The 21538-nt window shown below is 42.9% G+C and overlaps 1 protein-coding gene across 5 annotated transcripts in view; it reads right to left on the bottom strand.

Annotated features, from left to right (window-relative positions):
* CSMD2 (CUB and Sushi multiple domains 2) overlaps positions 1 to 21538 on the bottom strand; it is a 643453-nt gene that overhangs the window by 9533 nt on the left and 612382 nt on the right. For 3 of the 5 annotated variants that reach the window (XM_034960731.3, XM_034960735.3, XM_063593001.1), the window contains exons 58-66: positions 19136 to 19312; positions 17546 to 17725; positions 16941 to 17114; positions 13873 to 14046; positions 13459 to 13532; positions 10224 to 10335; positions 9478 to 9657; positions 3642 to 3707; positions 1328 to 1489 (exon numbers count right to left, since the gene is read on the bottom strand). In XM_034960731.3, the coding sequence (XP_034816622.3) occupies positions 1328 to 1489; positions 3642 to 3707; positions 9478 to 9657; positions 10224 to 10335; positions 13459 to 13532; positions 13873 to 14046; positions 16941 to 17114; positions 17546 to 17725; positions 19136 to 19312 (1299 nt within the window). Of the gene's footprint in view, positions 1 to 1327; positions 1490 to 3641; positions 3708 to 9477; positions 9658 to 10223; positions 10336 to 13458; positions 13533 to 13872; positions 14047 to 16940; positions 17115 to 17545; positions 17726 to 19135; positions 19313 to 21538 lie in introns of those variants that run through there. The other 2 variants (XM_055095658.2, XM_055095664.2) reach the window with 2 other exon arrangements.

Below are 21538 nucleotides of genomic sequence, written 5' to 3'. Positions count from 1 at the left end.
TTAAGTCGTAAGTGTAGTGTTGAGTGTGGGTTTGTGTAGGCTGAACGTGGTTATATGCAAGAATTATTAATATATGCATATGTATGTTAATAATTGGATTACCGGGTTGAGGTTGTGATGCTATTGACACAGGCATGTGTGAGAATATGATTTTGTCTTTTAATCTGTCCACTAATGCATAGATAGTTCAATGGGTGCAATAGTTCATGAGGTCCTGGGCATGGGAGCATGTGAACATGTCTATTATCATGTGTGAAATGAGCAAATGTCATCCTGCAGTTGCGTAGGTGTGTGCACGTATGAATGCGTAGATAGGATTTTATGTGGGGTTGTGCATTAATATGTTCATTCACTCACACATTTGCTTATCTATCCATCTATTCAACAAACACTTATTTTCTAAGGTACTTACTTTTTCTGATTATAGAAAGATTGAAAATTGGGAAAATTTTAGAAAATGCTGAGATGCATGAAGAAAAAATGATCTCTCCTGATCTTACTAAGAAATAACCACGTTACTGTAAATTATTCCAGTTTTCTTTCTTATGAATGTAATATTTTCCTTTAAAACACTGGAGTCATATTTTAAATACATTATAATGAATGCATTTCCCTCAACACTGGCATAATATTTCATCTAGTAGATATACTATCATTAAAATATCCATTTCTCTATTTTAGGGAAATTTTCTAGTTCCAGTTTTTATATACTACAAATGGCCTTGTAATGGGAACAGCCTTTATTCATAAATGTTTGACTCCCTCCATATCTTCTTATGATAAAAATTGTTAGAAATGTAATTAATGGGTCCAATCATTTGCAAGGATCTTGATACAAATCGCCAAATTGTTTTCCCAGAATGGTACCATTTTAGAATTTGGCGTTCATGGCTGAACCCGACCTGCACTAAGTGTTATTGTTTAAAAACACTCTGAGTTGATGGTGTAAGTGGAAAATGACATTTTGAGTTTACTTTTTTTTTGATGATTGCTGAAAAATATTTTTTCTTTTGTTTGTTGACTGATTGTACTTTGGATCCTGGGAAGTCTCTGCCCCTATTTTTGGTTCAGTTTAGGGATATCAGTCTTTTCTCTTTGTTTATAAGAGTTCTTTATATATTCAGGTTATTAATATTTGCCATTTAAACATTTCCCTTTAGTCCACAGTGCTTTATCATGTAAAGATGAATAGACACTTCCTCTTCCCTGACCACCAGACAAGTCTGAGCCTTGCATGACAGTATGATGCAATGCCATTAGGCTCATCCTTGCCAAGGGTGTGTGCCCATCCATCCTCCCGGCTTTCATAGAGGGGCCTGCTCCTTACCAGCCAAGTGCAGCTCCACGCCACTGTGGTCGATCATGGTGGCATTGACCTTGCTGTTGGCAACTTGGAAGCCAGTCACTCTGAGCATGGCTGGCTGCTTCTTCCCCTGGTATTCATAGGCCCCTTTCCACAGGGAATTCTTGGCAAAAACATCCCCAGGAACTAGAGGAATTGAGAAATAGATGTGAGAGGGACTTTGTGTGTGCTGCCAGAATTGGGGTAGCCTGATGACTGATCCCATCCCACTCACTGGGATTGTTTCCTTTCCCCAATGTCTACCATGTGAGGAGGGTGGTAGAATGCTCTGGCCTCTTCTCGTCTTGTGTCTCAGAGTGGATGGATAGAGGGAACTGATAAATATCCACTCCCATGTTCATCGCGGCATCATTCACAATGTCCAAGATAGGGAAACAACCCAAGTGTCCGTGAATGAATGAACAAATAAAGAAAAGGGTATATATACATACACTATGGAATACTAGACAGCTTTTAAAAAGAAGGAAATTCTTTCATTTGCAGCAACACGTATGAACTGGAGGACATTATGTTAAGTGGAATAAGCCAGGCACACAAAGATAAATATCATATGATCTCACTTATATATGGAATCTAAAAAAGTTGAACTCATTGGAGTAGAGAGTAGAATGATGGTTACAGAGGCTGGGGCAGAGTGGAGGGTGATGGGGAGATGGTCAAAGGGTAGAAAGTTTCCATTAGACTGGAGATATGAGTTTTGGTGATCTACTGCATGGCATAGTGACTATAGTTAATAAGAATGTATTGTACATTTCAAAATTGCTGAAAGAGTAGTTTTTTTGTTGAGATGGAGTTTTGCTATTGTTGCCCAGGCTGGAGTGCAATGGTGTGATCTCGGCTCACTGCAACCTCTGCCTCCCAGGTTCAAGCAATTCTCCTGCCTTAGCCTCCCAAGTAGCTGGGATTACAGGCATGCACCACCATGCCCGGCTAATTTTGTATTTTTAGTAGAGATGAGGTTTCACCATGTTGGTCAGGCTGGTCTCGAACTCCTGACCTCAGGTGATCCGCCCACCTTGGCCTCCCAAAGCGCTGGGATTACAGGTGTGAGCCACCACACCCGGCCAAAAGAGTAGATTTTAAATGTTCTCATCACAAAAAAATGATAATTAGGTGAGATGATGGGTATGTTAATTAGCTTGATTTATTTATTCCATAATGTATACATATAGAATAACATCACATTGTACCCTATAAATATGTTTATTATTTGTCAATTAAAATTAAAATATTTAAAAAGATATAGAGAGGGAACTAGAAAGGAGTGACAGAAGAAGGAAGGAGAAAAGGAAAGTTGTTTAAAAGATGGAGAAATGGAAGAGGGGAGAAGAGAGAGAAAACTGACATGTCAGTATAGCATGGTGAATTGGAACATGGGCAAATGAAGTCAGACAGACCCAGAGTGTAATCTTAGCTCTGTCACTTATCAGTTGTCTGATCATGTGCAAAAGCCTTAACTTTCTCCCTGTATAGGCTATGCCTGTATTCCTATACATGGTGGCCATCCCATCTACCTTATCAGGGTTATTCTAGGGGTTAAATGACTAGTGTTGTAAATTGTATGTTACATGATGTTGCATGTGTAAAAGCACCTAATCAGTGATAGCTACTAAAATTGTCATTTATCCATGTAATCATTCTCTATGGCAATTATTATGATCTCTATTTTACTGAAGCTTAAGAGGCGAAGCTCATTTGTCCAAGGACACAGCTGGTCAGTGACCAAAATGGTACTCAAATTGAGTTTCTGATGCCAAATCTAGCCTCGTTTCCTGCATAATACACATGCTAATGTGGTAAATAAAAGTAGAAGGTTCATGAAAGGATGTGATAGTCTCTAAGAATTTGGTATTGGTCAGGCCACATCTGCAGTCTGTGTCCAGTTCTGGATGTGATACTTGGAAAGACCCCAGACCTATCTTAAACTGTAACCATTTCCAGGAAGCTCCCTGGGTATGGCCTGGGTCAATGTGTTTGTATGACCACACACTGGCCAGTCCTATGCCAGGAGGGGCTGTAGTAATCAACAGTTCCAGAGCTTCCAGTTGGAAGGTGCTGGCTCTTTCTTCCAGATGAAGTTTCTGCTTCCTTCAGGCTCACTTTCTTCTGAAGTCTGCCTGGGCTGGGGAGGTGGGTAGGGAAAGCCATCCAGATTTATAGATAGTTTTTATGCCCTTCCTCTAGGCACTCAGCAACTCTCAGCAACTCGTGTTTTCTGGCTAACTGTGTGAAAAAAGTAACACCAGTTTCTTGAGCCAATGATCTGGACCATACGTACTCAAGGCTTGGGTGAGCGGTGGCTCCCGGGCAGTGTTGATGGGTCTCCCACTGGGCCGGACCTCTGCTGGGGAAAAAGAGTGGAAGAAAACAGGTTCAGCTTCTGGTTCACACTCTGTTGGAAAAATAATGACCACCTGTCTGACCTTAGGTCAATGGGTTCTTTGAGATCTTGCTTTCCACTTATTTTTTTTAGACCAGGAGGTAGACTGCTTCGATGCTCTAATGATGCTATGGATCCCTCTCAGAATAAAAAATACAAAGAATTACAGAGGAAGTCCATTTTATTAGTTGGAGTTCTTACAATATTAGACAAGACATTAGGATATAGTGGTATATATGATTCTTTATTACTGCATTAAATAACAGGATCTAGCAGTGAGTCAAGAAATAACCATAATCTTGAAGTAGTCAGGAACATGAACAATATTCATGATATTGGTAGCAAGTGGAATATATACAAAAGTCTTTTCAATTTCTACTGGTGACAAAGTCACAGGTGCTAACACTCCTAAGGGTTGTTGTCTACATTCGAAATTAAAGGAGAGGCTACATTTCAGTAAGAAGTAAAGGAATAAAAGGTGTATATTTTACCATCCAAGTGCACAGACTCCCTGAATGCCCTCATTGAAAACTTTGCGGAGGCTGAGGCAGGAGAATGGTGTGAACCTGGGAGGCAGAGCTTGCAGTGAGCCAAGATCACGCCACTGCACTCCAGCCTGGGTGACGGAGTGAGACTCTGTCTCAAAAAAAAAAGAGAAAAGTCCTGCCCTTGACTTTGCTTTCCTTCCAGATGCCTCGCATGAAGGAAGAACTTCTACCCATCAACGGTGAACTCTGTGAGCCCTGGTGGGGGTTGCAGAGGAGCGCCTTCCTCCCTTGGAATGATGAGATTAAGACCAAGAAGCCCTCACAGGCAAAGCAAAGGCAAAAGCTTTGGGCCTGGGCCAGACGACCAAGGTTCAGGTCCCAGCAGTGCCACTTAATGACTGCGTGACCTTGACTAGTAACTTCACCACTCAGAGTCTTTGCCTCCTCATTTGAAACATGGAAAAAACTGAAACATACCTCACAGGTCTATGCTGAATAAATGAGGTTATGAACAGGAAAGTCATGACCAGTAAGTATTAATGTCTTTTCTTCTTTTGCAGAGAAACAATAGAAAATCTGCCTTGTCGCCATTAAGGGCAGACTCCCCACTGTCTGCCTTGGTGGGGAGCACAGCTTTAGCAAATCTCCTTCAACTCTGGAGGTCAGCCTATGCCTCAGTACACAGAATGCTGTGGAGAAAGTTTCTGCAGTGACTCAATGCAAGTGTACTTCTGAACAAAATGCTTTATCGTCTTAGGTTTCATAAGATGAATGGAGCAAAGAAGGAGAAAGCATCTTATGTGCGAGGTACTGTGATAGGCACTTCTTCATTTCCTCCTGCTCTTGAAACTCTGAAGTAGAGATTATTTTCCCCATTTTATAGCACAGAAACTTTCTGAGAGGCAGAGAAATGAAAGGGCTTGCTCAAGATCATACAGTAAGGGGTTGAATTCAACTGCCTCTAAAACATTATATATTTTTAAATAAAAGTAGCTATAATAACATATAAAAATATTTAAGAATAAATGTAACCAAAGAAATGCAAGACTTGTACACTGAAAAATATAAAGCATCATTGAAAGAAATTAATTATCTAAATAAATGGAAAGACATCACATGTTTATGGTTTGGAAACCTTAATATTGTTCAGATGGCAATACTCCCCAAATTGATCTACAGGTTCAATGCAATTTCTGCCAAAATTCCAGCTCTCTAGTTTGCAGAAATTGGCAAGCCAATCTTAAAATCTGTATAGAAACAAAAGGCAAAACAATAGGCAAACAATCTTAAAAAAGAACAAAGTTGGATAATTGATACGTCCCAATATTTTTTGTTTTCTTTCATTTAAAACAATTTATTTTTATTTAGAGACAAAGTCTTGCTCTGTTATCCAGGCTGGAGTGCAGTGGTGTAATCATAGCTCACTGTAACCTCCAAATCCTGGGCTCAAGTGATCCTCCTACCTCAGCCTTCTGAATAGCTAAGACTACAGGCATACACCACCACTCCTGGCTAATTTCTTTACTTTTATTTTTTTGTAGACATGTAGTCTCCCTAGGGTGCCCAGACTGGGACACTTGCCAATTTGAAAACCTACTACAAAGCTAAAGTAATCAGGGCTGGGTGGTAATGGCATAAAGATAGTCATAGAGATCAATGGAATAGAATAGAGAATCCAGATATAAACTCATACATTTATGGTCAAATGATTTTTGACAGGAGTGTCAAGACAATTCAACAGGGAAAGAATAGTCTTGCCAACAAATGGTGCTGGAACAACTGGATAGCCACATAAAAAAGAATGAGTTTGGATTCTAACCTAATATCATAAAAAATTAATTCAAAATGGATCAAAGACATAAATATAAGAAGTAAAACTAGAAAACTCTAAGAATAAAACATAGGCATAAATCTTTGTGACCTTGGATGTATCACAGTTTCTTAGATATGACAACAAAAGCATATGCAACCCCCAAAATAGAAAAGTTAGATTTTATCAAAATTAAAAACACTGGTGCTTCAGAGAACACCAACAAGAGAGCGAAAAGACACCCCGTGAAATGGGAAAAAATTTGCAAATCATGTACCTTATAAAGGCCTTGTATTTTAGATAGAGAAAGAACTCTTTCAACTCAACAATAAAAAGATAAGTCAGTAAAAAATGGACAAAGGATTTGAATAGACATTTCTCTAAGGAAGACATACACATAAAAAAGTGCTGAGCACCATTAGCCATTAAGGAAATATAAATCATTTTTGCACAATGATACAGGCAACAAAAGCAAAAGTAGACAAATGAGATTACATCAAACTGAAAAGCTTCTGCACAGCAAAGGAAACAATCAACAGAGTGAAGAGGCAACATATGGAATGGAAGAAATTGTTTGCAAACCACACATCTGGTAAGAGATTAACATCTAAGGAACATATAGAAGGAACTAAAACAACTCGATAGCAAGAAAATAAATAACCTGATTTAAAAACAGGCAAAGGACCTGAATAGACATTTCTGAAAAGAAGACATACAAATGGCCAACAGGTATATGAAAAATGCTCAGCATCACTAACCATCAGGGAAATGCAAGTGAAACCCACAATGAGATATCACCTCCTACCTGTTAGAAGGACTATTATAAATAAGATTAAAGATAACAAGTGTTGGTAAGGAGGTGGAGAAAAGGAAACTCTTGCACATTGTTAGTGGGAATTTAAGTTAATATAACCATTATGGAAAACGTATGAAGGTTCCTCAAAAAATTAAAAATAGAACTACCATATGATACAGCAATACCATTATGGAGTATATATCCAAAGGAAACAAAATCAGTAAGTCAAAGAGATATCTGCACTCTCATGTTTATTGAGGCATTATTCATAATAGCCAAGATACGGAAACAACCTAAGTGTCCATCAGTGGATGAATGGATAAAGAAAACATGGAATATATACACAATGGAATACTATGCAGCCTTAAAAAAGAAAGAAATTCTGCCATTTGTGACCACAGGGATAACCTGCAGGACATTATGTTAAGTGAAATAAGCCAGGTACGGTAAGACAAATACTGCACAATCTCACTTATCTGTGGAATCTAAAATAATTGAACTAATTAATAGAAGTAGAGAGTAGAATAGTGGATACCAGGGGCTAGGGTGGGGTGGTACTGGGGGGTTGGAATTGGAAAGATGTTGGCCAAAGGGTACAGAATTTCAGTTAGACAGGGAATAAGTTCAAGATCTCTTGTACATCATGGTGACCATAGTTAATAACAATGCACTGTGTACTTGAAAATTACTGAGAGTAGATTTTGTGTTCTTACCACAAAAAATGGCAAGTATATGAAGTTAATGGATATGTTAATTAACATGACTTTGCCACTCCACAATGTATACATATATCAAAACATCATGCTGTACACTCTACATACATACAACTTTTATTTGTCAATTAAAAAATAATTGGATGAAAATTCAAACAAACAATAAAAAACACCACAATGAGATACCACTTTATACCCATTGATGATGGATATACTAAAACAGGATGGACAAGTGTGGGGAAGGATGTCGAGAAATTGGACCCTGATGCATTGCTGGTGGGAATAACATGGTGCAAGAGTTTTGGAAAACTTTGGCAATTCCTCAAAATATTACACATAGAGTTACTATTTTCCTAGATATGTCCCCAGGAGAACTGAAAACATATTAAACAAAACATGTACATGTATGTTCACAGAAGTATTATTTGTAATAGCCAAAAAGTGGAAACAGCCTAAACAGCCATCAACAGGTGAATGGATAAACAAAAAGTGATGTCCCTATGATGAGATATGATTCACGCATAAGAAGGAAAGAAATTCCGACAGATGCCACAACATGGTTAAATCTTGAAAACATTATGCTAAGGGAAATAAGCCAGACACAAAAGAACAAATATTGTATGATTCCACTAACATGAGGTACTTATTTACAGAAGCAGGAAGTATGATAGCAGTTACTATGGGCTAAGAGAAGGGGGAAATGGGCAGTTATTGTTTAATGGGTATGGAGTTTCTGTTCGAGATAATGAAAAAATTCTGGAAATGGATAGTGGTGATGGCTGTGCAATATCATAAACATAACTAATGCCACTGAATTGTACACTTAAAATTGTATATTATGTATATTCTATCACAATAAAAACTTAAATGTACTTTAATAAATGTACTTTATATCACTACTGTATGTGGAAAACAAAAGAAATTTCCAAGTGATACCATGAAAATAAAACACCGTTAGTAAGTTCTAGCTCTGATATAGTCTCTGACCCTGAAGGCTTCCCTCTGAGTGGCAGGATAGCAAAATAGTCATAGATCCTAGAGTTAGACCATCAGGGTATGGATCTTCAGCACTTAATCTTTCTCAGCTGGGGACCTTGGACACATTAATTAACTTCTCTATGCCCTAGTTTCCTCATATATTAAATAGCCTCATAGGATCTTGTGAAGATTAAATGAGTTGAAACATACAAAGCACTTAGCACAATGCCTGGTATCTGGTGAGGTGAGTGCCTATCAGAGAGTTTAATGCTATTCCAGCATTGAACTAATCCTTTAACCTTAATTCTTTCCCTCAAGACTGGACTCAGGCATCACCTTCTCCAGGAAGTCCTCCCTGACTTCTCCTTTCCCCCACTTTAGTGCCCTTCCTCCTCATTCCTACAGCATTTGGTACATCTCCATGTTCCTCCAAGTACTCCAAATATAAAATCTGATAATGTGTCTGTCTTCCACATGGCAGGGTTGTGTCTTTCCCCTCTGAATCCCTCATGCCTAGTGCAGGCATGGGGCCACATGAACTCTCAATAAATAGAGAACGAGTGAATGAAGAAGAGGGGAAGGGAGGTCTGGGACATCCTGGTAACCCCAAGGGACCTACAGGCGGGTGCTGTTTTATCAAGGGTGCAATATGTGTAATGCGTCACTCCAGTTTGGTGGAAGAAAGCACTTTCCTCTGCCTGATGATGAAATGTGATCCTGTGAGTGTTTCAGCCCAGGCAAAAGGGGCAACCCTTGGGGTGGGTTGAGTATGCACCTTTTTAGACCGCTCTGCTTTGCTCTTCTAGACTCAAAACCTTAGAAAATCAGAAGCAGGATCCAGCTCCTTGAAACGCAATTCCTTCCTTCTCTTTTGCCCTCTTTCAGCTCAAGTTCAGCCAGCACTTTCAGCCTCCCGCCCTGGAGAGCTTCCCCAAGCAGGCACACTCACCCAGGCAGATGGGCGGCTTGCCTGTCCAGCTGCCATCCGCCTTGCAGGTGCGGTGCTCGGAGCCACCCTTGAGGGAGAAGCCCTCCTGGCAGGAGTAGATGAGCGTGTAGCCCATGGAGGGCAAATCCAGGGCCCCGACGTTGGCATGCGTTGGCGTCTCTGGCTGCCTGCAGTGGTGGGCTGGATGAGAGGAAAGACCCTGTTGGACTGGAGGAGATTAGGGGCTTCAGGGGCCCTTTCGACCATTCCCCTGTTCCTAGATAGAATATCCTCTTCCTTTCCCTTCCAGTCCCTTTCATGCCAAGCATCCCCCTCCCTAATCCTCCACCCTGACCCAAGCTCTGTGTCTAGAGGAATGGCCAAGATGGAGATCATGTGGATATCGGCTTGGTTGACTCTGGGTTGGGGGAACCTAAGCCTGCAGCACTTCCTGAGGGGTAAAGGAGTAACTGGGTCAAAAGCTTGATATCTCCATCCTGAGGCCTGGCCTTGTAGTTGTTAGTTTTTGCTGCTGCCACTGGATAGTTTTTTCTTTGCTAAGGCATAGGGATTGCCTTCCAATATCAGAAAGGCTTTTGTGTGGAAGTCTTCTGTGAGGCCCCAAAGTGTAAGGACTACAAAGAGACCGATGTCGGTTCACATGGGGAGTTGTGAACTCCCTGTCATTCAGAGCATTCAAGCATGACCCAGATGCCCAGCTGGGGCAAGAGGAATTTTCTTGGGATGTGGGTGAAGTCTGCACTCACGGACACAGTCAGGTGGGGTTCCACTCCAGGTCAGGTTTGGGAGGCAGGTCCTGGTGGTGGAGCCCTGAAGCAGGTAGCCTTTTTGACAACGGAAGAGGACTGTGCTTCCAACCTGCAGCAAGATACAAAGTCCCATCAGCCCCTTCCTTTCAGCGGTGCTTCCTACGTCTGTCCCTTGTCCACTTTCACATGGCCCAACTCCTCCCGCACTGTTGCCTGCAAAACTCTTTTTCTGATTCTCCGCCTGGTTAAATTTTCTTCCTCCTTTGAGGCAGTTGATAGGATGCCTCCTCCACAAGGCCTCATCTAATACCCTGAACAAAGTTGTAATATTACACTCTGTTGTGGACACGGTGGCTGATTCAGAGTCAGAAGACCCTGGATCCGAGTTCTGGCTTCTGCATTTACTCAGGACAGGCTGCATGGAACTCTGTAAACCTTAGTCTTCCTAAGGATACAGTGGGGATGACCATCCTTGCCACAATCACACTGGAATGTTGTGACACTCAAATGTGATGGCGGATTTGACAGCATTTTACAAAATGTGAAGAAGAGTGCAAATTAAATATTGTGTGTGTGTTCCTTTCCTCAATGAAATTGCAAATTCTTTAAGGATGGGAGACTTGTCTTTACAGATATGGCCCCCAAAGAATCTGTTGAACGAACTGCCACCCTCCCTCCCTGCTCTGCTCAGTTATGTTCCCCACCTTAACCCTCCACCAGCCCCTCACTGTACAACTCGACACCCCGCAACCACGGGCTCCATCTCTCCCTACCCAATCCACTTGGTGTAATGCGGCTAGATCTGTTTCCTATACTGCAACTCGGATTATACTACTTCCCAGTTCAAACACTTATGTGTCCCTATTACCTACGGGAGCATGTGCAAATGCAATGTGTAACTCTTAAATTCCACTCCCTTTTTCCATGCTGAACACTTTTTTGTCTTGGATTTCATCATTTGACTTAGCAAATGGCACCTTTATCCATGCAGTTGTGCAAATAAAAAACCTCAAGTCATCTTTGATCCCTTCGACCCCACAATCCATCCCATCAATGAGTCCTCTTGGTTCTGCCTACAAAATGTATCCTGAACAAGCGTTCAGGATCACTTCTCATCTTCTTTTTCCCTGGAGTCATGACAACAGTGTCCTCCTTGTCTAAGTGCTTCTATTCTCAACTCCCTGATATTCATTCTCTACTCAGCAGCCTGAGTAATATTTCAAATGAAGAATCAGATTGTGTCACCTTTAAATGGCATTTTGGATAAAATCCAAAATACTTATCATGGCTTCAAGGCCCTGCATGACCTGTCCCATGCTGCCGCCTTTGCAAAAATTATGTGATATCTGACATACACAAAATAATATATGTAACACATATAAAGAATAATAATAAAATGGATATTTTAGATTGAATCCACCATGCAACTTAAGAGCTATGGACATGGTTGTAATGTTCTAGGGGCTCTTTCCCTGCTGTGTTCCTCAACACCCCTCCGTAGTAATGGCTGTCTTGAAATTTGTGTTAATTTCCTTTCCTTGTTAAAAAACAATCCTATCACATATGTGCATACGTACCTCTAAACAATTTAGTAAGTTTTTGCTGGTTTTAATATTTATCAAAGTAGTGTCATGCCACCTTTGTCACTTGATAGTATGTTTCTAAGATTCATCCATGTCATGCAGAGCTCTAATTCATTCATTTTCTTTGCTGTATAATAATCCATCACGTGACTATACCCACAAATTTCCTGTTTCTTGGTGACATGTGCAAGAGTGTCTCTGGGATATGTTTGCAGAGGTGGAACTTTTGGGTCATAGAGTGTGTGAATGTTTCACTTTACACACCAGGACCAAGCTGTTTTCCAACCTAGCCTCACTCTTGACTACATTTCCTTATCCTCTCTCACAGGGCTGCAGACTTGCTAGCTGGCCTGTCTTCCAGGCCCCCAGGCTGCTAAGCACTTCCCTCAGCACTCCTTTGCACCAGCCCTTCGTTCAGCCAGGAATGTCACCCTGCTCTGCACAGGGCTAGCCCTTCTCATCATGGAGGCCATAGTTCAAATGTCACCCTTCCCTAACCACCTTTCCTAAAACGGTAACCCACCCCGTTCACACCCCTTTATATCACTGTGTAGTGTCTACTGCTCTCAGAAGCCAGCTCGTTTATTTATTTGTTTATCATCTTCAGCCAGGCAGCTTCCTTCAAACAGGCACCCAGTCTGTCCTGTTCCCACTGTATTCCTAGCTCCTAGAACAGTTCAGGGCCATAAGCATGTGCTGAGTGAGTACAGACTAAGTGAATAAGTCATATTACTTGACTAGATCCCAGCCTGTCATGTCCAGGTGAGTCCGACATTTTCCTGGGCAAGTCCTGGACTCCAGCTAATTGTCCTGCCTTGAACACACCCATTCTTCCTTTTCTTTTCTCTTCTTTTTTTTTCTGAGACCGAGTCTCGCTCTGTTGCCCAGGCTGGAGTGCAGTGATGCGATCTTGGCTCACTGCAAGCTCCGCCTCCTGGGTCCAGGCCATTCTCCTGCCTCAGCCTCCCGAGTAGCTGGGACTACAGGCACCCACCACCATGCCCGGCTAATGTTTTGTATTTTTAGTAGAGATGGAGTTTCACCTTATTAGCCAGGATGGTCTCGATCTCCTGACCTCATGATCCACCCGCCTTGGCTTCCCAAAGTGCTGGGATTACAGGCGTGAACCACCGCACCTGGCCATCCTTTTCTCTGTTCAATGTGTCCCAACCCAGACTGTCCAGGTTCTCTCCTTCCAAAGCTCATCTGAGGTGTGTCCGCAGGGCCTGTGTCCTGATGGGCCAGGCATGCCAACGGGCCTGCCTCCTGTGTGGCACATGCTCGTTGCCACTGTGCATGAGCCCAGTGTCTGTGGGTGGGGTGGGCACCGTGAGGACAGAGGTCTGTCTGTCTCACTCATTTCCGTATTTCCACAACCACCCTGCCCGGGGTTGCCGGGAAGTGTTCATGGAACTGCACGCCATCTGTCCTTCCTCATCAGTTTCTCTGACGGATGTCAGGGTCCTTCTGTCTCTGCAGGGTGCTCCCATGGAGCACTGTTCAAAGAGGCAGAGGGCTTTCTTTCTGCGCTTTCCAAGCTCTTGTCCTCCCCAAGTGCTGTCCTGAGGAAGGTCTCTGGGTCCTCTTATGTTGACAGTGACAGGAAGGGATAGGATGTAGGAAGACCCTATCTTGGCTGACCTCCTTACCTGGTAGCCCTGAGAATTGTTCTGTATCCCAAACTGTGGCACACCAGGGTCTGCACACGTGGTCAGGGTCGGATCTGGATGGCCAAAACAAAGACACAGATCACATGGTCATGGAAGCCTTCACGGCCTCATCTCACTCTGGGAAATAGGTGTAGAAAAGAAAATGCGGCCACATCCTGACTTCCCTGCCCACTGAGATCCCCACCTGAGCCTTGGCCCTGGCTGTCTATTTGACTCCTCGAAGCACACTAGCTCTGGCTATTTTACATCCTGCTGCAGAAGCTCAGAGGAGGAGATGTTCCCTTTTGCAGATGAGACCACTGAAGACAGGGAAGGAAATTAATCATCTCAGGCCCAAAAGAAGGTCTCCCGCAACCCCAGCCAAGACGCTCCCTGCCCCAGATGACCTCTCACCTATGCAGCTGGGCTGGGTGCCACTCCACGTCCCATCTGACTGGCAAAACCTGCGTGGAGAGCCCACCAGCACCAGAGGGGGATGGCAGGAGAAGGAGACAGATGACCTGTATGAGAAGCCTCGGTCCTCTCTCCTCCCACGGGGCGGGACACCAGGATCCCCGCAGAACACAGCTGGGAAGACGAAGGGAGAAAGGCAGGTCTAAGTTGCTTTCCAGAACCCAATCTTCCAGTCCCACACCCCCATCTTTGTTCTTTGCACTGTTCCCTTCCTGGTTGAGCTTGAACTCTGGGAACCGGGGCAGCCCCAGGTAGGTGCTTCCACCTGCTGCGGTGCTGCTGCTGATGGGGGCTTCCTCTCCCTTCTACATTCAAAGTGCCTATTAATAATGATCCAAGTAATGGAGTAACATTACAGGAAGTTTAGAACATGAAAGAAAAATAAACGACAATCCCATTATTCAAAACTTTTTTTCCATTTTCACGCACATTCTTTTCCAATCTTTGTTCAGTTGTATGGAAACTTGTGCGGGGCGGCAAACCCAAGCCTATGTGATCATAAATCTTGTTTCATTCACTTAGCATTATCTTGTAAATATTTTCTATGTTTATGACATCATCATCTCTTATTGGCTACACAATTAGCAACAGGTGGTTGTATCATAATTATATTTTATCATAATCCTTATATTGGGCATTTTCTATTATACAGTTATATATAACTCTTCTTTCACATGTATTGTTTTCTTTTTTGTTTTTTCTTTTCATATGTATTACTTTCTTAGGAGAATTCTCTAGGAGTGAACTTATTATTTTTAAAGGGTTGAACACGTTCACAGCTCTTGATGTGTAGTGTCAAATGTCTTTCCCCAAAGGGTACACATTTACACTGCGGTGGGTAGTGTATGGGTGTACCCATTTCATTCAGGCCATGTTAACATCAGGGAGTGCCATTAAAAATTGACTACCAAAGGCAAAGCTCACCACGATGTCACTTCAAGCATTGCTTTATGCTATGATGCAAATGTGTGTGCGTGTGTGTGTGTGTGTGTGTATGTGTATATGGAGTCATGAGGTACATAACCACATGCAAAATAAAATGAAGCTGGACCTGCATCCTCTGCCCTGAAGGTTGGGGTGTCTATGCTGACCAATTAGAAGTCAGTTAAGAATCGATTGATGGGAAGTTACTGTATCCAGAAGGAGGCAACTGAAAGAACCAGAAACACAAATGGCTGACAAGTGAAGAGCAACCGGCGTGGCCTTTCTCATAAGCAATGTGATGCCAATTAAAGTAATGAGCGATCTTTTAAAGCTCCTCAGGCTGGTAAATATTTAAAAATACTGGCACAATCCATTATTGATGAGCATGTGCATCCAGAAACATTCTCATTAACTGCTGTGGGGAATGTAAATTGGGACAGTTTCTAGAAGACAGTTTGACAACATATGTCAAGAAGGGAGGCATGACTGCCCTCGGCCCAGCATTGTCATGCCTAGGGCTTTGCTGCAGGAGTAAAGAAAGGCATTTTTTTTTTGAGATGGAGTCTCGCTCTGTCGCCCAGGCTGGAGTGCAGTGGTGCGATCTTGGCTCACTGCAAGCTCCGCCTCCTGGGTTCACGCCATTCTCCTGCCTCAACCTCCCGAGTAGCTGGGACTACAGGCGCCCGCCACCACGCCTGGCTAATTTTTGTATTTTTAGTACAGACAGGGTTTCACCTTGTTAGCCAGGATGGTCTCAATCTCCTGACCTCGTGATCCACCCGCCTCAGCCTCCCAAAGTGCTGAGATTATGGGCATGAGCCACCTCACCCGGCCAAGAAAGGCAATTTTCAGGAATACATATTGCAGAACTGCTTCTAACATGATTAAGTTGGAGATAATCTAAATTCATCACCAGTGCAAAAAGATTAAATAACTTGTATCTACAAGGAAATTCTTTAAAGCCATTAAAAATGATGATGCATAGATCAGTAAGTATTGATAAAGAAAGGTAGAAAGGTATTGATGGAAAGGTTTTGGTGGCCTATCAGTGAATACAAGTTATGAAACAGTACGTACAGCATGAGCCAATACCAGTTCTAGAAAATGTATACATATCACTATCTATTCAAAAATGCACAGTGATTCACATGGGACACCATCAAAAGCTGAACTGTGGTTATCATTGGAAAGTGTGAGTTCAGATGACTTTTACTTTCTTTTTCGTATTTTCTAATGGGTAAAATTTTTTTCATGATGACCATAATTCATTGTTAAAAGGCACTTCAGCTATTTCTCCAGAGGAAAAGCAAGGTGGCTGAGTCCAGACTTGACCCTGGTAGTATGTGAAGGTTGGAAAGGGTAACATTGCACCAAATACCTGTGTCCAGTTTTGAGCTGCTGGCCCTAATCTCTGAGGAAATCCCCAGATGGAAGCAAATTTTCAGAGGAACCCAAAACAGTATCATGAGTATGTGGATAGTTTTCTGCAGAATTAGATAAATGGCAATTAGAAAAATACGTCCCTACTGTTTGTCCAAAGCACGGGCATGGAGAAAACCTTCCAGAGCCCATTCACAGGGTGTGACAATAAGTGACCCGGAACCTGCTTACTGGGGATCTCAGTAAAGAATAAGCCCTGGAATAGATTTGGGGCTCCTCAGGATACAACTGGGCCAGGTGGATAAAAAATAAAGCAACTCACCAGAAAATCACAGGTTTCCCAGAAGTCTTTTCTGTGCAGGTCATTTTTCATGAAAACAGACACATATATAGCACTGGGAACCCTCAGATCTTTGAGTACTATTCCAAACAGTTAACAACCCTTCAGGTAAAAAAAAAACACCCCCAATATCTCTAGCTTAATTTCCTTCTGTTACTCTAGACAGTATCTGACACCAGGGCTCAATTAAGGGATCCTCATTTTCTTCCTTTCCACTTCCTTCCCTCTTTAATAGTGTCTTTGATGAAGCTCCTCCCTGGGGAGGGGACTACCTATTGTGGGCCTTCCAGCCACAAAGCTCCGAGGAGGCAAGGGGAAGGAGCTATTGAATAGGATGCACCAAGAGCCCTTGTAAGCAACTTACGGAAACATTGAGGCAGCTCTCCGGTCCAGGACCCATTTCCCTCACAGGTGAACACCGCGGGCAGGGAGAGCTGGTACCCCTCCAGGCAGGCATAAGTCACACTTGAGCCCCACATGAAGTCAGACCCCACCACCTTCCCATTGGGGATGAGCGGAGGCGGCTTGCACATGAGAGCTGGAGGGAGACCAAAGCAGGCTGAGTTCTGATGCTGTCCTGGGAAACCAGCCCCCGTCACCATCATTGATATCACTGACTACCCTGCACCCACCTAGAGCCTGGGCTAAGCAGGAAGAACCAGAATGGGGCCCTCTTACTGTGGGAGTTCTGATCTTTTTGCACCTTACAATGCCCTCTCTCAAGTGTGACAACCCAGTCCTCTGTTTGCGGGACCCTCCCCTCAATGTTCATGGCCCAGGCCTTATTTTGGTACTTCTGATTCACTCCTGGCAGATGTTCAGGGGCCAGTTTTCTCACCTTGCACATCCCCTGATAAGATGTTAGGGCTGGCCTTTCACCCCTCTCCCTTCTAGAGAGATGCTCAGGGCCTACATCTCACTTTTGTGTCTTCTTTGGCTCTCTGTCCACATTTGCAGCCCCAGACACACCTTTGCAGACGGGCTTGGTTCCATTCCATGTCCGGTCCTTGGTGCAGCTCAGCACAGATACTCTATGTGACTCCATCATATAGCCAGGGACACACTGATATGTCACAGTTTTGTTGTACCTGAAGTCATTGCCCAGCCGAAGGCCATTGGCTGGAATCCCAGGGTCACCACAGTTTATGACTAGGATAAGAGAGATACAGCATTGTTCACTCCTGGCCAGGACCCCACTTCTCCTCCAATACCATCCCTATCACTCCCTGCATGCATCCAAGAAGGGAAACTGTCAGATCAGGGATGCCCTGTCTCCTCACAGGATCCCAGTTGGACATTACACATTCTAAATTTCTTTTTTTTTAAGTCAGGGTCTCACTCCGTCACCCAGGCTGGAGTGCAGAGGCACAGTCATGGCTCACTGCAGCCTCAAACTCCTGGGCTCATGCAATCCTCCCACCTCAGCCTTCTGAGTAGCTGGGACTACAGGCATGAGCCACCACACCCAGCTTGCCCATTTTAAATTTTGTTTTGTCAAATCCCTGGCATCAGCCCTGTCCTTGCCCACACTGTCCTTATGCACCGCTGCAACTTGGGCTATGAAGATTCACCTTATTCAAAGTGCCCCCTCTAAGAGGAAGTATCCAGAGGGCTCAGTTCCTAAATGAGGCTGGGACCCAGGGAAAGGGAGTTTTCTGTTTGAAGAACCTAAGGTATATTAATGAACCACATAAGACAATTGATTTGTCTGCTGAGGGGTACATCTTATCACCTGCTGTTGTACCTAGGAGGCCTCTGTAGGCCCAACAGCACCTACACAGGACTCCTAGGGACAACAGCCTGGAAGCAGGGTCTTATGGCCCATGAAAGGGTCATGCCTATGTCATTATATCATTGAGGGTGGGGCTTGGTGAGCTCTGGTCTCAAAACCAAAGTGAACTTGACACGGGATTTCAGAGGGAGTTGAAATCACAGACTAGGACTTTGACAGGGAGAATCTTGTCACATTTCCTCATCCTATCTCTTCCCTCCATCTGGATCCCACAGTGACTCACTTTTCCCAGAAAAGGACTGGGACTACCCTTGAGAGAAGCAAGAAACTGGAGCTGTGAGGCTACACCGTGCTCAGGAACCCGTACTGGGTGGGGTCGGGTACAAGGACAGAACGAAGCAACAAAGATGGCAGATAGCTGCATCTTTGAAGTGAAAAGAGAATCAGGTTGAGCTCTGGGGTTTGATTCTAAGAGAGAAAAGGGAAAGCCCAAGGAATTGGCTAGAGCCTGAGAAATGGCCAACATAAATTCTCTGCCTCTCTCAGCCTCAGCCATCTCATATACAAAATGGGGATAATAGTAGCTACTTCATGGAGTTACGGAGTTATGGTGAAGATCAAATGACATGTGCATATGAAATAAAGTACTTCGCTCAGTGGCTGCCACACAGCATATGCTCAACAGAGGCTATTCATATGATTCTCGTTCAGGTTCAAGTCCCACCATCCCAACCATTCTGCACCATCTTCCATGGATAGCCTTCTCCTCTGGCATGCAGGATCTGGGCCACTGTTGGCCATGGAGCCCGTAGGGCCTAAACTCTCACCGAGGCACTCAGGGTCACTGCCTGTCCAGGTACCATTGACCGAGCAGTGACGGCTGAGCAGGCCTGTGGCGTAGTATCCTTCCCGACACTCATAGACGATAGAGCTGGAGAAAACCAGGCCATCACTGAACACAACTCGGGCATTACTTGGAGTCCCAGGGTTCCCACAAGAGATCACTAGGAAGACAAAAATACACATTATTCACTAGAACAATGGTGGGTATCACCTGGGGGACTGATAACTGACCAGAGTGGAAGCCACATGCTACCTCGGGACCCCGTGGATAGAAATGCCTCTCATGCTGCTTTTGTATCGAATTGTCTCACCCCTAGACAGGAAGGAGAGACCCCTATGAATCTTTTGAAATTTCTGAGCAAATTCCAGTTTTTTAAAGAAAAAAGATGATCTATTCTATTATCGTCCTTAAAATTTCAAACACAATTGCTTAATATCACCAAATATCCAATCAGTGCTTGATTTTCCTCAGTTGTTTTTCTCTTTTTTTAACAGTTGATTTGTTTGAATCAGGATCCAAATAGGGTCCACACATGACATTTGGTTGACACATCTCTAAGACTTTGAACCCAGAGATGATTATTTCTGCTTCTATAATTTATTTGTTACAGAAACCAGAACATCTGTCCTATAGAACTTCACACTTTCTGGATTTTGCTAACTGCATCAATGAGATATAGTTTAACATATTCCTCTATCCCCTGTAGTTCCTTCCTGTAATCAAGTTCCGCCTTTTGGCAATGGTATTCATAGGTGGTTTTGGGCCCCTCCTATTGCATTGGATAAGAAGCAAAGAATGTCTGGGTGTTTTCTTGTTCATGATGTTGAGGCTCATCAGTGATTTCGGGCATGCCTGCCTAATGTGGCATTATGAAGTTTCCATTATGAAGTTTTTCATTTAATAGTTTTAGCAGTCATTGACCAGATTCATTATTTCATTAGGGATTGGAAAGTGGTGATATTCTAATTCTATCATTCTTTCTGCATTAGCTAGAGTTCTTTAAGAAAGACATTTTCTATCACCAAATATTTGCTTACCCTGAAATACTGTTCATATAGGAACGCCAGATAATGCTTGATTTTTTGTGTGTGGTTTTTATTTTAAATCAAATGTCAGAATAATGAGTTGGTTTCCTAGCAAACTCCAAAGGTGACCAATGTGTTTATTTAAGAATCATTTTGAACTCATGGATCTAAAGATATTTTTTATGTTCCCATCCATTGCCATTATTATTCTTATTGATGCTCAGATTCTCCATCTTTAGCCAATAGGAGCCTCTTCTAGTTGGCTCCTGAGTCCCGTTAACATGACCTCAGTTATCTTTGGTGGAATCCTCGCTGTAGTGACAAGATGTTCCATATTTGTCTTGTATATTTCCTGCACCAGCCCGGGAATTAGCCATTTCTCCAAAGAGTCTAGTTTCTTTTAATGGAGAATGGACCACAATCCAGGCACTAAGAGTACTCATTGCCACTGATCTGGTCATTGATTCTAGACTTTTAGAGTTAGAGCTGGCAAAATAACTTCTTAAATTGAAAATACATTGGGATCACGTGGAGGTAGAGAGTGGAAAAACAGATAATAGAGCCTGGGAAGGGTGAGTCAGGGGAGGGGGAGGATGAAGAGAAGTGGGTTAAAGGGCATGGACACGCAGTTAGAAAAAAAAAATAAGTTCAATGCTTGATAGCAGAGTAGGGAGACTATAGTCAAAAATGTATTGTACTTGGGTGATGGACACTGTAAATGCCCTGACTTGACCACTGTGCATTTATATATATATATATACATATATATATAAATATATAAAAAAATATATATATATAATCTCTGCCTCACATTCACCCTCTTTTCCCTTGCCGCTTCTGCCAATGTCTTAGTTGCCTGTCAAATCTCCAGCTCTGTACCCAATGCACTGTCTGCTCTGTGCCCACAACTAGGTAGCAAAATGAGTTTGAACAAAAACATGGTCCCATGCTGACTGCTCTCACTTTAAATTAATGATCCCCCCACCTTAAGTGAGCGCTCAGTGCTGCCTGGCCATTACACACTTCCCAATTCCATTCCACTTGTATCTTGCTAAATGATTATCTCCTTCCTCTTCCAGATCTTCTCACTCAACCTTACTCTCATCTGTTAAGCCTGCTTCCTGCCTAGGAGAGTACTATGCAGGCTGTATTTTAGAAAGAGAGAGACAGAGAGATTTGGGGACCAGCTGCAAGAGGAAAGAGAGATTTAAAAAATATACCTTTCCCCCAGAAACTTAGGAATATATGGAAAAATGATAATTTCTCCCATTGGTGCTACCTCAGGCAACATCACTGAGGTCCTAGATTACTTTGAGAGTTTTCTAAAATTGGATTTGTATATCTTTTGGCACATTGAATAT

This window comes from Pan paniscus, chromosome 1 (genome assembly GCF_029289425.2).
Source record: "Pan paniscus chromosome 1, NHGRI_mPanPan1-v2.0_pri, whole genome shotgun sequence".
Lineage (NCBI taxonomy): Eukaryota > Metazoa > Chordata > Mammalia > Primates > Hominidae > Pan > Pan paniscus.
This window is presented reverse-complemented; position numbering and strand designations above follow the sequence as displayed.